The sequence below is a fragment of the Aureobasidium pullulans genome (assembly GCF_000721785.1).
Source record: "Aureobasidium pullulans EXF-150 unplaced genomic scaffold scaffold_11, whole genome shotgun sequence".
Lineage (NCBI taxonomy): Eukaryota > Fungi > Ascomycota > Dothideomycetes > Dothideales > Saccotheciaceae > Aureobasidium > Aureobasidium pullulans.
In genome coordinates, this window is record NW_021941031.1 from 607,665 (window position 1) to 620,807 (window position 13,143).

Genomic DNA, 13,143 nt, shown 5'->3' on the forward strand with positions numbered 1-13,143 from the left:
CATGAGCTGCTAGAAAAATCCTCCTTTGTCAAGACCTCAACTAGGACAGGCAGAATCTTTCCCCGAAGTCTTGCCCGGAGAGTGCAATTGTCGCATTGTATGACAAAAGGCCAGCAATATCTGTACATCAACTGGATTGTAGTGAAACAGTCATGAGCCCATAGAAAATTGAGCGGCGTCAGCTGTGCCGACAGCCGCAGTGAGACGGTCCTCTATGCCGAAAATGCATGGATGGTGGATTAGTGCAGTGACATGAAACGCAAAAAGGAGGCCAAGTGTGTTGGGGAGAGGTCACTTGGTCGTGGCCTGGATTGGCTGGACAAATTGGTGGTACACAAAAACAGAGTTGACCAGTCGGACGAGACGTCATGCTGCAACGGCTCTGGATTTCTCCTCAACTGCAGACAGACGGATCAAAGAGCGGTGTCAAACACATAGGAATGCGTTCAATGGGATCAAGGTGAAAGCGACAAGGTCTGACGCGGCTAGAAAAGGTAAGTCTCTGTCGGTATTGTGAAGGAGTTCGAGGACGCGCGATCGTCAGCTCCTTCCTTATGCGCGCCCGCTCAGGCATCCCTCCACGCTTCCTCTCACGCCGGCGACTCGCATGTGGGGTGAGATGCATATATCCACCTGCCTACCCAAATGATCCCTCGGGCCTGCGCTTGTGTCTCCTCTAGTCTCGTACCTCTCCTACTAACTCCCTACCCTCTTCTGATTTCTTCTCTTGTCCCTCTTTTGCAGCACAACATTCTTCTTGGTTAGCCAGCCGGCATGGCGTCCTGGGAGACTTACGACACTTCTCGTCCACGTTACGACGACTCTTACGGCAAGACACGACGCTCACGAAACGACTCAACGTATGCCTCGGCTCCCCTTCTGCCTGCCCACCTTTCGACCGCTGACAGTCTGCCAGTCTCGACCCCACATACCATGACTATACGCAACCATCCCTATACCCTACCATACCCACGAGAACCCGCAGTCGCGCACCCAGGAGTCGAGATCACAGTCGAGCACCACGCCGATGGCCGCCCCCACCGAGCGTCGAGGACGAGAAAGAGTCCCTGAGAAAGGAATACAATCCACAAGTCACAGACTATGATCGCATTCCGTCAAGAGGCACTATTGAACAAGAACCATTGCTCATTGATGTGCCTGGCCACACTCCGGATCGTCGCTATGTCTGGGTTCCCTCTGCAAAGAAGTCTCCTGAAACACACTCCACGCCTCCTTCTAGTGATGATGAGCGAGCTAGACGCCGTGAAAGGCGCAAAGGTCCTCGAATAGAAACAGCTGGCCTTCCTGAGATGCGAAGAGAAGCCTCGCCGTATGCCTGGAGCAAACCGACCCCTTCTTCCCAAACACAAAGGACTTCAGAAGGCCTATACCTTTCTCCAGACACCATCACCCCACCTGCTGTACCTAAGTCTACAACGTTTGACCGCCCACCGCCAACCAGCGCCTCTGGTCCACAGCAATTCCCAACTAGAGGCAACTCTCCACCCCGTTCCACTTCAAAGCACGTGTACGAAGGACGTAGCACCGCCGAGTCACACCGAAGTGCAGACGATCATATTCCCCAGAGATCGTCAACCCGCTACTCTTGGTCCAAGCCAGATCAGTCTCACTCGTCTCCTCCCACCCCGTTCAACCCTCCTGTGCGCGATCCTTTGAGAAGGCAGTCAGGTCCTGTCGAAGGCTATCCAAACCCAAACGACTATTTGAATAGGCCTGCACCCCCACCACAGGTCGTCAATCTGCAGCAATCTGAGAGACCAACATACTATCCTCGTCACGCTAGTGAAGGAAGCTACAACCCTCAGGACACTTCCTCGCCGCCACGCAACTCGAGTTCAGATAAAGTGAAAGACACTTATCCGCCCAGCATCCCAAACTCAAGGCCTACATCAAGAGGTGGTTCTACACAATCATCGCCTCAATCTTCACCTCGGATTGTGCATCCTCCTGAGTATCCTTGGAACATGGGTTCAGCAGCTTCTACAACAGCGCGACGCGCTCAACCACCATCTCGTCTTGCCGAGTCGACTTTGCCTAGATCGCCACGTCCTCAGGCATCGCGCTCTGTATCTAGTCCATACTCGCCGCTTCCCTATCCGGACGACGACCGCCCATTCGAGACCATGCCCTCAGAAAGAGATCACCAATACTTTCCAGAACAGCCTAGCGGTCTGTTGCCGCCACCACTCAGCGAACCAGTGACGCGTGTCAATACTCCGAAACAGCCAACACAAACTAGCCATGTGCGGCCCACCGATGAGAAAGCTGCGACACCTGGCACTTCAAGACGAGATAGACCGAAATCAGCTGACATGTCGTCGACCACGAAGAATACTCGAGGGGAGCAACTACCACCATGCAAGCGAGTCAAGTACATGGTCAAATACGATGATTGGCTCAGCCTCGAAGGTTGCCCTGATTTCAATGTTTGTCCACGCTGCTTCAAGCATGTGATCGACAAAACACAGTTTGGGTCTGCTTTCAGACCATTGCAGGCCAATTCGCCGAGGATGCCCAGAAGATGCGAGTTCAGTAGCCCCTGGATCCGGCTCGCTTGGGTGTTAACCACGAACAATCGACAAAGTACACTGAACATGATGAAGGCGGTATTCAAGGCTGATGAGACTGAAGAGCCATGCCCAGGGATTGAAAGAGGTTGGTGCAACTGGTATTCGATTCGTGACAGAGATGGACATTTCCTCCGAAACTTCATCGTTTGTCCATCAGACGTCCAAAGGGTGGAACTACTGTTCCCTGGATTCAGAGGACTGCTCGTGCCACTTCCCACTCGATTCTCTTACGAAGACGACGACGACATCCTGGGTCGGTTCTGCTCTCTTCGACCAGAAAACAACAACCGGTTTGCAGCCTACATTGATTGCTTGTTCCAGCTTCATGAAGATGCGGTGTCTGCCAAACGGTTACCCATCATGTCCGACTTTGTTACACTTGTCAGACATAGAACTCGGCAACCGGAATGCATACGAGATGACAAACTCGAAGGAGTTGACTGGTATTTCGTCCCGTCCCTCGCACCGGCCATGACGGTGTGTGATGAGTGTTACAATGACGTGGTGTTGCCATGTTTGAGGGCAAACTCGGATGTGGCTATGAGGTTCAACCGAACAAAACAGCCGATACGCAATGAGGCCAGAGGAGGATTATCCTGCCAGCTTTACTCACGAAGAATGAGGGATGTGTTCCGATATGCCGTCGAGACGAATGACATGAGGTACCTGGCAAGGAAAGCAAAAGACAGAAAGGAAGTTGAGGATGATTTCCAGCGAAGATGTGCAGACTTGAAGATGGAGGCAGCACAGCTAAAAGGTCGCAGCGGGTATGCGATCAGCTCCAGAGCAGAGCAAGAGTTGGCGAAACTTCAACGAGAGATTGAAGCAATTGGCGAAACTTGGGAAGCGGAATGGGAGTAGATGGTAGTTGAAAAGCCGAGTATACCTACTTTAGGTATTGCATTCGCATGACGCCGGGCTCACAGGACGGTCAGATAACCAATTCTTGATGGCCTATGAATTATTCTTCTCTATCTGTGATTAATTAAACAAACTGTGGGCACCCTTGGCACCTCCGGATCGTGACCCCGGATTTGGACCCCAGACCTCGGCATGTGTCGTGTTCATCACATGCAAGACAAAGGGCAGAAGATGGATGATGGCTCTTGGACACATGTAGCCTCTCATGAACAATACACTCAGATGGACTTGACAGTGAAATGGCGGTACAATCCAAGATGTCGCTCCCCGGTGGGCTCATGTCAGAAGGAAGGCTGAAGAAGGCCGTGTCGGACCTCACGTCGCTATACCTCAAACATCGCACACGCATCTCACGCGCCATCTACATTGGACTCTTCGTCACCCTGCTGAATCGCGTACGCAACGCTGTCAACGAACAGAAAGCTGCTGAACAGCAACGTCGAGCCGCAGGCAGGAATGGAGAAAAAGAAGGCAGCACAACTGGCGGCAGGAAGAAGGTCGAATTGAACAGGGACTTCTTCCGCAGCTTGATACGCCTGTTACGCATATGTATACCAGGCTGGAAGAGCAAAGAGCTACGCCTTCTCATCAGCCACAGTATATTCCTGGTCTTGCGGACCTTGATCTCCTTGTACGTCGCCGAGCTCGACGGCCGCCTGGTGTCTGCCCTTGTTCGCGGTAAAGGCAAGGACTTTATTGGAGGTCTGATCTGGTGGATGATTGTCGCCATCCCCGCGACGTTCACCAACTCCATGCTCAGCTATCACCAATGCAAGCTTGCCCTCCAGTACCGCACTCGCCTCACCCAACACATCCACAACAAGTACCTGTCCAACATGACCTTCTACACACTTTCTGCCTTGGACGATCGAATCAAGAATGCAGACCAGCTTATTACAGTAGATGTCAGCAAGTTCTCAAATTCCCTCGCCGAGCTGTACGGCAATCTCGCAAAACCAATCTTGGACATGGTCATATACAACTACTCACTGTCAAGAAGTGTAGGCGGAGAAGGCCTCTTTGCCATGGGTTTGCTGGTACAGCTTTCAGCTTCAGTCATGCGAGCACTTACACCCCCATTCGGCAAATACGTTGCTGACGAAGCACGTCTGGAAGGAGAGTTCCGTTTCCAGCATTCACGTGTAATTGACTACAGCGAGGAAATTGCTCTGTATCATGGCCATGAGGCCGAGAAAGATGCTTTGGACAAGAATTACTTCACTCTGATCAAACACGTCAACCGCATCTTGAGGAGAAGATTCTACCACGGCATCATGGAAGACTTTGTGATCAAGTACTTCTGGGGCGCTCTGGGCTTGATGCTCTGCTCCATCCCAGTCTTCTTCAAGTTACCTGTTGCGAAGAATGCAGGCACCACAGCGAAAAACTCCACAGAAGCCTTCGTCACAAACAGAAGGTTGTTGCTGAGCTCGTCCGATGCATTCGGCCGTCTCATGTTCTCCTACAAGGAGATCTCTCAACTCGCCGGATACACTTCACGAGTGTCAACACTACTCTCAGTCATCGCAGACATCCAAGCCGGTCACTTCGAAAAGCAACTCGTCAGCTCCGCCTCCACAGACGCCAACGCAGCAGTTCTCGCAGGCAGAGGTATCATTTCCGAAGGCCCAGACATCATGTTTAGTAACGTCCCCATCGTCTCTCCCAACGGTGACATCTTGGTGCCTGCACTATCTTTCCACATCAAACCTCAAGACCACCTCCTCATCATCGGCCCCAATGGCTGTGGTAAATCCTCCCTCTTCAGAATCCTAGGCGGACTTTGGCCTGTCTATGGCGGCGAAGTCAGAAAACCCTCTGCTGAGGAAATCTTCTATATCCCTCAACGGCCTTATCTGATGGCCTCAGGTAGTCTGCGCCAACAGTTGATATACCCAGACACCGTGGCCGAAATGCATGAAAAGGGCACGACAGATAAGGATTTACTTTCCATCATGACTTCGCTAGACCTAAACTCCCTACTCTCCCTCCCATCCAAAGAAGGAAAAGAAAACGCGTCCTCGGGACTGGACTCACTGCAAAATTGGCCAGACATCCTCTCCACGGGCACCCAACAACGCCTCGCCGCCGCCCGCCTCTTCTACCACTCCCCCTGCTACGCCATCCTAGACGAATGCACCTCTTCCCTAACCCCCTCCATCGAAACTCTCATCTACACGGAAGCCAAAAAGCGAAATATCACTCTCTTGACGGTATCTCATCGGAGAAGTTTATGGCAGTATCATACGAGAATATTGCAATTTGATGGAAAGGGCGGAGCGGTGTTTGGAGTGCTGGATGCGGAAAAGAGGTTGGGGCTTGAGGATGAGAGGGAGGAGTTGGAGGCGAGACTGAGAGGGGTGGAGGGGGTGGAGAGGAGGATTGCTGAATTGAGTGCTGTGTGAGATGGGCTGGTGAGAGAATTGTTTTGGTGATGGGACGGGTGATGACGCTAGTTGTTTATGCATTATGATGGTTTTTTTTTCGTTTCCAACATCGTTCTTGTGAAATGTCTTCGATGCTCGTTTGGAGGTTTAGCATGTACTGTATTTTCATCTATAGTGATTACAAGAAAACCCCAGTCAGAGCATCTGATCTTTTTTCGTTCTTTCTTAGCCTCATCCAATTTCCTCTCATCATGGTCGCCCTGTCCCATCTTGTACGTCCGTCAGTCCTACCTTTTCTCGGTTTGTTGGATCCTTCTTTCCTGTTTTATCAGCTTGGATCTCCCCTTTTTATTTTCCAATCACAGTCGCGCATTCCTCTTATCCATCTTGGCAGCACTCGCTGTTGTCATCTCGTTGGATAATCAGGTCAAAGATCAACATAACTGTGCCTTTTCATAGACTGGTTAGTGAGGATGTGTTGCTGAGTGTAGAGCTTGGTTCTCGAGTGCGGTTTATGATGTGTGCAGATTCTTGTGATTGGTTTGAAAGTTTTGTCACGATCGAGGTATACTATGGATGACGGGGTTGAGTGTTGAATGCTGTTCAGCTAGATACCTTCTTTGATCATACAGCTCTAGCAATGTTTGAGCAATGGAGCCATATCTCGACTCCCCGCGTCATTCATATCTCACGACTGCTGACCCATTTCTCTCAATCTCATCCACTTATCCTGCAGTGTCTTGTGCAATGCACCCTCCCCAATAGTGACAGCTCCACTCAACATCAATGCCTTCTCCGCCCACGCTTTTGCGGTGTCTTGACCATCTCCCTCATCAGCACTAGCGAACCACAAATCCACAGCATGATTAAACGCAGTTGTTGCCAGCCACTCCAACTCTTCTACAGGATACGGTTCAGGGATCTGTTGCATAGCTGCTTTGTTTGCGATCGCGTGGGCTTGATCTAGGCAGCGTAGAGACATGACGGGGTCGGTGGTGATGGTCATTTGGAAGAGACAGCGTATCCAGCGGGCGAGGCGCGTGATGTCTTTGTTGTTACGCCAGCATGTGTTGATAATCTTTTCCATGACGGTGGGAATCTTTTCTTGGTGGCGTTGGTTCGTATGACAGGAGTTTGCGATATAGGTATGTATGTGGAGGATCAAGTCTGCTGCTCTTTCTAATCTGTCCGAGTGACGTGCATCTAGACACATCTGGCAATTCCATCAGTGTCTGTCATCTTGAACAACTCGAAGACTGGCTTACTGTGAGGGTTTTATCAAGGTCGTTCCATTGTTCCAAACGCATAAGCGCTTCAAGGTCGAATTGGATCATTTCGAATTCTTTGATCTCAACATCTGATATGACATCTGGCTGCAGCAAGTTTCTCTGTATGGCTTCTTGGTAACTATGGTGGAATGCTTCAATTTGCCGTCTTACGTCCATATAGAGTTGAAGCTGTTACTGTTAGTATGCTGTCTTCAGACCGGAACGTCCCAGATGCTTACTGCTCGCTCGATGTGGTCTTCTGACCTCGCCAGGACGATTAAGGAAGATGTGGCCAGAAAGCGACATAGGAGCAGTCGACTGATTAGACCGTCGTCTTTCTCGCCCTCATTACGGAGTAGATCTATCAGCTTTTTAATGTCAATAGGCTGGATAGTTGGATGTGTCAGAGAGACACACCGAAACGCTGGCCGTCATGAACCTCATCAGAAGTTCTGGGTGCATGTCCGAGCAATATTTCAAGGCCGTGTTGTAGCTGTGGCAAGAAAACCATCGAAGTTCCGCGAGACGAGAGTCGCTATCGTTCCCATCCTTGAAAGTGCTTCCATGCCTCATTGCTGCAAAGTGATGCTCAGTCTCTGGTTCATGGTTCATGGATCTGGAGGGGACTCGTTGTCCTACCAGCTTCAAAGACTTTGCACAGCTCCGTCAGACCAGCCTCCAGGGGCATATCATTGGTGTTCAACTCTGCCGTGATAGCACCGGCAATGCAGCTGAGAGCAGTCAGCTACCTATACGATTGCATGTCACCTTGAGCCACAAACCGAAGTAGAACTGGCAACCGAACATCGCTCGACGGGTTGCGTTCATGGTACTCCAAGACTTTGTTCATGGTAGCGAGAAATTGTCTTTTGTCGCCTATCTGTTGTGCCTCAAGTGCGCAGGCAAAAAGATACTTCTCGGTTTCTTTCGATGAGGCTTTGAGAACTCCTTCGAGCGACTCTTCGGCTATAATTAATCAGCATACATCTTGCTTTGCATGAAATCCCACACGACATACCTAATTGTGCGTCACCTTCCTGCAGGGCGATCTTGAACATGAGATATCTCGTCATGACAGACGCTTTGCCGACTTCAGACATCTGATAATAAGCTTTACGAGCATAAGCAGCATCGCCTTTGGCAATAGCGACCGTCATCATCTTGCTGAGGAAGGTTAGACCATATCATAACAGAGGGGGCCAGCCAATCTTACCGTAGCAGCTTGGACTTGTTCATCTCTCCGGAACTGGCAAATATGGCATGGTTGGCGAGGGCACACCATCTTGCAGCCTCTAACTCATTTTTCACCTGCTGGAGAGATGTGACAGCTTTCCAGATCAGCTGGATCATAGCATTAGTGTATCACGAAACATGCTAGACAGAACAAATCGCTTACAGATTGCGAGGCATGGGTTGCCTCAAGACCCAACTTCGTTCCATTTGTATTGGCGATGTCCTCGAATAAGGCTTCCAGTCTAGAAGGATGATCGTGAACCTGCAAAGAAAGCGAGCTGATCCAAATCCTGGTCACAACGATCTTCTCAACCATGTTCAGGGCAGCAGGTAGCTCGGGGAGCAATCTTGACAACAAGAGATCCAGACTCTGACAGGCCAGATACGAGTGTGGCCCGGGATTTGAGTTAACAATGTTGGCACTGTTCAATGAGCCCTCCTTCGGCGGATGATAAGTGTTGAGCTTCTGTATTTGATACATGATCCTCATAAACGTCAGTTGTGGTAAGAGAATATATTATAGAACTCTCACGATCGGAAGGTGCCCTCGGACAGAATGGCAGTACGGATGATTCGAGTCAAAGCTATCGTAGAGTCAGTCAGTCGCAGGAATGTGGTGTTTGCTCCAGAGTCGGTCTACCTCCATGGAACTCGTCGGCTTGAAATGGCTCTTGAGCGTAAATAGCATCCAGTTTTAGAAGATAGACTTCGGTCTTGTAACCATACTCCTTTTTGACATAAGTAGGTGTCTGTTGTGTAGTTTAGAATACATACCTGATCCAGCAATACAATGAGATTTGAAGCCTTGTTCAAAGACGCGGCATCACCAACACCGACTAATGCTCGAGCTTTGCAGAGTGAGCGACTTGTCAACAGTATTTGAGGCTTAAGACATACCAAAATCGAGCGTAACGACCAGACGGAGGTCGCAAAAGTCAGAAGACAGCATTTCTTGATCAATATCATCGAAGATAGAATAACTCTGTTCAAGCCACCTGGCCGCGATGTCAAAGTGCTTTTTCTTGAGAGCCGCTTTGCCAACCTCGTATGTCAAGTCTACTTTCTTTTCAGCCAGACGTAGTAAGTCAGCTCGATTGGGCAGCAGAAGAACTCTCGCCAGCCAGAAGGTAACGCTGTCCGGTTTGTCTTGCTTCCATGATGCGGTTGCTCTGAGGAGATAGTAATCGGCCGTCAGCTCTTTGAGCATCTCGTCGGCCTCGCTTTCTTGTTTGTCTTTCTTGTGCTCTGGAGGTGGATCTTGCTTGTGCTCGACGTGATCGGCGACCTTTTCGAAAAGTCTGGTACAGAGGTCCAAAGCATTTGCGTTGATGCATATGCGTGCTGCTTTCATGGCTGTCTTGAAGACGCGAACGAGGTTCTGGGATGATTTCTTGTTGCCATGTTTGACGTAGCATCTCTGAGCCGCGTCCAGCAAGAAGAAGGCGAGAACACGCAATTGAGGTTCGAGCTGTGGCCATGTCTTTAGCATGGGTGAGGATTGGCCGCTCAAATGAATCGCAGCATTCCAAATCTGTGTGCCCAGCCGATCGAAGTCCATGGCTTTGGCAGTCGGGGGGCGAGGACATGTACGCTCAGTAAGAGCCGCGAGTTCTTTCAAGGTGACAGCATTGATGTTTCTAGAATCAAGGCGCCGAATCAACTGCGCGCTGAAGTCTGTCACGATTCAATCAGTGCTTGGTCTCGGACATGGGGACTATATCATACCAAGATACGCCGCTATCTTCTTTTCTGTTTCTGTCTTTCCTGCCTGGGTCGCCATGACTTGTGAAACATTAGATTATGGGGGATTATGTTAGTGCCAACTTGGAAGATGGAAGGCTGCAAGCGCGCAATCGTTCCAGATTAGGAAGGCACAAGTGAGGAGCGCTTTCACATGTTGTTTCCAAGTGTGCGAGCCCCGACTGTCCACGACGCATTGTTTTGCGTCTTTCCGATTGTTTTCCTTCTTTCCTTCTTATCCATCCACCGCACCATCATGTCCAACCTCATGCAGTCAACCGGCGAAATGGCCAACACCATCGATGATGGCCAAGATGCAAGTCAACTTGTTTTCCTTGGTTCATGCGGAATGCAGCTGACATCCATTATCAGGACTCCTACGCCGACGGCTTCGATTTCACCCTGCCTCTTCGCTTCACAAGCCACCATGACCTTGTTGTAGCATCTCTATCCGGAGCTAACAACATCAAACATAATGCTTTCGTCCGTCAAGCTCTCGAAGATGGTCGATACTATGTGCGTGACTGGACCAGGCTGCACACTGGTTGGACCTCTCAAGACAGCAACCTCGAGGTAAGTCAATCGCTACAGACAAGCTCTGTCAGCTCTGGTCTGACTTGAAACTTAGTGCAACCATGCTGCGCCTTGGAGACGCTACGATGGACGACCGGTGAAGGCGACCACAATAGCGGCATACGAGCACATGTTTGGCGAGCCGGGTGTGCTCTGCTGCGAAGACGGTCGTTCGGCCCTCTGTCGCATCTGGCACCACAACCTCAAGATCTGTCGCAAATGCGACACCCTTTACTGCGGACCTTGTGGTAAGATGCATGAGGATCCCGCTAAGGAAAACACAAAGCATCGAGCCCGCCCTGCGGCTCTGAAGAGAAAAGCAAAGCGCGCCATCGAGCGTGGACTTTGAGTATAGATCCTGGTAGCCGGTCACAGTCCGGCCGAAAGGCTAGATCTCGTGAAGTTTGATCCCACCCTGTCTTTGCTGTTCTGGTTCTCAACACAAGTAGCATTAGCTTTCGATACAGTCCGGCCGAAAGGCTTGTCAACGTCGTCTCCTCGCAGAAATCTGGCTGGTGGTATCAGTAGTCATCGTAGTAACAATCAATACATGTCCTTATCCTGATCACCTGCAATGTAGTTGTCCAAGGAAATTAGAGAGAAGCGCCGCTCTCAGTGGACATTCACTTGATCATCAAAAACATCCTGCCTTTTTACCGCTAGGTTAGAAGCCTCAAAGGGGAGAGGGAGCTCGGAGAAGCCTCGAAGGGGTGAGGGAGTTCGGCAGGATCAATCTCCCTACGACTACGTCTACGTTGGCCACTGAGCTATGCTCTCACTGGACAGGCTCTCCGATCACAATACGTTCGTGCATATTGATAGCTAGATTCATGGTTGCATCTAGTCTTGGAGTGTGGTAGAGACAAAGTAGAGGCAACGAATCAGAAGCAGGAGCTCGAAGCTTACCAATTCTGCCGAGGTTTCCGAGAGCGGCGCGGGCTTTGCGTCATTCGAGGTTCAGATAATTGTGAATCTTTTGCAAACACCCAACAACAATACTTCTGAACTTTCCTAAGACATTCACGATATCACACACAATGCCGGCCAAGTCAACAATGTTCACATCTGCCTGCAGAAGCGTCGCTCGCTCGAGCGCATCACGAACCGTCGCCACAGCACCAATCCGTCGAAGCCTGCACCGCTTGTCAACACCTTCACCTCTCACATCGACCGCCACCAGACACCGTCCGAGTGCGCCTTCGCTCAAGCCTGCTCGCAATCAATTCCCTACTGGTTCCCGTTCGATCTTCATTCAGACCGAGGACACACCCAACGCCGATGCCTTGAAGTTCATTCCCAACTCCCGCATCTTGCCTGAGAACTTGAACACTACCTTCCTCGAGTACTTGTCGCCTCGCTCGACCCTTGCGCCGCCTCACCCTTCGCCTCTCGCTGCTCAATTATTGAATGTAGATGGTGTTACCTCAGTCTTTTACGGCCCTGACTACATCACCGTCACAAAGGATTCCGCCACACCATGGCCCCACGTCAAGCCTGAGGTCTTCAGCTTGATTACCGAGGCCGTCACATCTGGTCAGCCTCTGGTGAACACTGTGGCAGGAAAGAATGGCGAAGAGCAACCAGCTGAGAAGGACTCTTTGGAATACGACGAGAACGACAGCGAGGTTGTCAGCATGATCAAGGAGTTGCTCGAGACTCGTATTCGTCCTGCTATTCAGGAAGATGGTGGTGACATTGAATTCAGAGGTTTCGTGGACGGCCAGGTTCTTCTGAAGCTCCGCGGTGCTTGCAGAACCTGCGACTCGAGCACCGTCACCTTGAAGAACGGTATTGAGAGCATGCTTATGCACTATATCGGTACGTACCATCTTTCCACATGCATTCCAAGTCCTCCTGCTAACAGTCCCCACAGACGAGGTCCAAGGTGTTCAGCAAGTGCTGGATGAGGAAGAGGAGGTTGCTCTCCGTGAGTTTGCCAAGTTCGAGGAGAAGCTCAAGGCGCAGAAGGGAGAGGTACCTGCTGGAACTTCCGGTAAGGGCACTCTTGACACCGTTGAGTAGGTGCTATACGTCTCTTGCCTCCTAATGCATAGCCTGGATTCTTGTACATTATATGGGTTTTTGTTTCTGTTCGCGAAAGATACCAATTTCAACCACAATTTGTTCGACATGTCACGACATGAGATTTCAAAGACTTGACCTGACACACAACGTCAAACATGTGGACTGCATTGTTCTAACAGATGCTTGTCACCAAGCCAGAGAGCAACACCGCAAGCATAGGCTCTGGGCTCTCCTGCATATGAACCCTCCGACTAGCCCTACCGGTTTTTTTGGCGCCAGAGCCTCAACCGCGGACAAGTTTCTGATATAACGCCACAGCTGCGCGATAATGAAAGACAAGGCAGCAGTGAAAGTACGGAGTACTCGGTCAGCATTTTACGGAGATAGGACATGTAGCACAAGGCG

General features: G+C 50.5%; 5 protein-coding genes across 5 annotated transcripts; 4 read left to right on the forward strand and 1 right to left on the reverse strand.

Annotated features, from left to right (window-relative positions):
• The first annotated feature begins 398 nt into the window (after window positions 1-398).
• Window positions 399-3,634, forward strand: M438DRAFT_298775 (uncharacterized protein). The gene is made up of 2 exons (XM_029902002.1): window positions 399-860; window positions 917-3,634. Exons 1-2 carry the CDS (start codon window positions 775-777, stop codon window positions 3,450-3,452), a joined length of 2,622 nt encoding a protein of 873 aa, XP_029759724.1. The 5' UTR covers window positions 399-774; the 3' UTR covers window positions 3,453-3,634.
• A 60-nt stretch (window positions 3,635-3,694) lies between these two features.
• On the forward strand, window positions 3,695-6,101 carry M438DRAFT_346487 (uncharacterized protein). Its single transcript, XM_029905686.1, has one exon. It carries the CDS (start codon window positions 3,770-3,772, stop codon window positions 5,915-5,917), a length of 2,148 nt encoding a protein of 715 aa, XP_029759725.1. The 5' UTR covers window positions 3,695-3,769; the 3' UTR covers window positions 5,918-6,101.
• Window positions 6,102-6,479: 378 nt separating this feature from the next.
• M438DRAFT_298781 (uncharacterized protein) lies at window positions 6,480-9,967 on the reverse strand. Its single transcript, XM_029902003.1, has 13 exons — window positions 9,298-9,967; window positions 9,175-9,248; window positions 9,041-9,128; window positions 8,933-8,984; window positions 8,564-8,885; window positions 8,381-8,508; window positions 8,186-8,331; window positions 7,950-8,133; window positions 7,807-7,898; window positions 7,585-7,763; window positions 7,407-7,535; window positions 7,165-7,356; window positions 6,480-7,112 (listed from the first exon to the last, which is right to left on the reverse strand). The coding sequence occupies exons 1-13, from the start codon at window positions 9,956-9,958 to the stop codon at window positions 6,588-6,590; spliced, it is 2,772 nt and encodes a 923-aa protein (XP_029759726.1). The 5' UTR covers window positions 9,959-9,967; the 3' UTR covers window positions 6,480-6,587.
• A 195-nt stretch (window positions 9,968-10,162) lies between these two features.
• Window positions 10,163-11,550, forward strand: M438DRAFT_366220 (uncharacterized protein). The gene is made up of 3 exons (XM_029907862.1): window positions 10,163-10,468; window positions 10,513-10,713; window positions 10,769-11,550. The coding sequence occupies exons 1-3, from the start codon at window positions 10,295-10,297 to the stop codon at window positions 11,060-11,062; spliced, it is 669 nt and encodes a 222-aa protein (XP_029759727.1). The 5' UTR covers window positions 10,163-10,294; the 3' UTR covers window positions 11,063-11,550.
• Window positions 11,551-11,768: 218 nt separating this feature from the next.
• Window positions 11,769-12,735, forward strand: M438DRAFT_275235 (HIRA-interacting protein 5; the record flags this gene model as incomplete). The annotated part of the gene is made up of 2 exons (XM_029900771.1): window positions 11,769-12,531; window positions 12,587-12,735. 2 exons carry the CDS (start codon window positions 11,769-11,771, stop codon window positions 12,733-12,735), a joined length of 912 nt encoding a protein of 303 aa, XP_029759728.1.
• Between the last annotated feature and the right edge of the window lie 408 nt (window positions 12,736-13,143).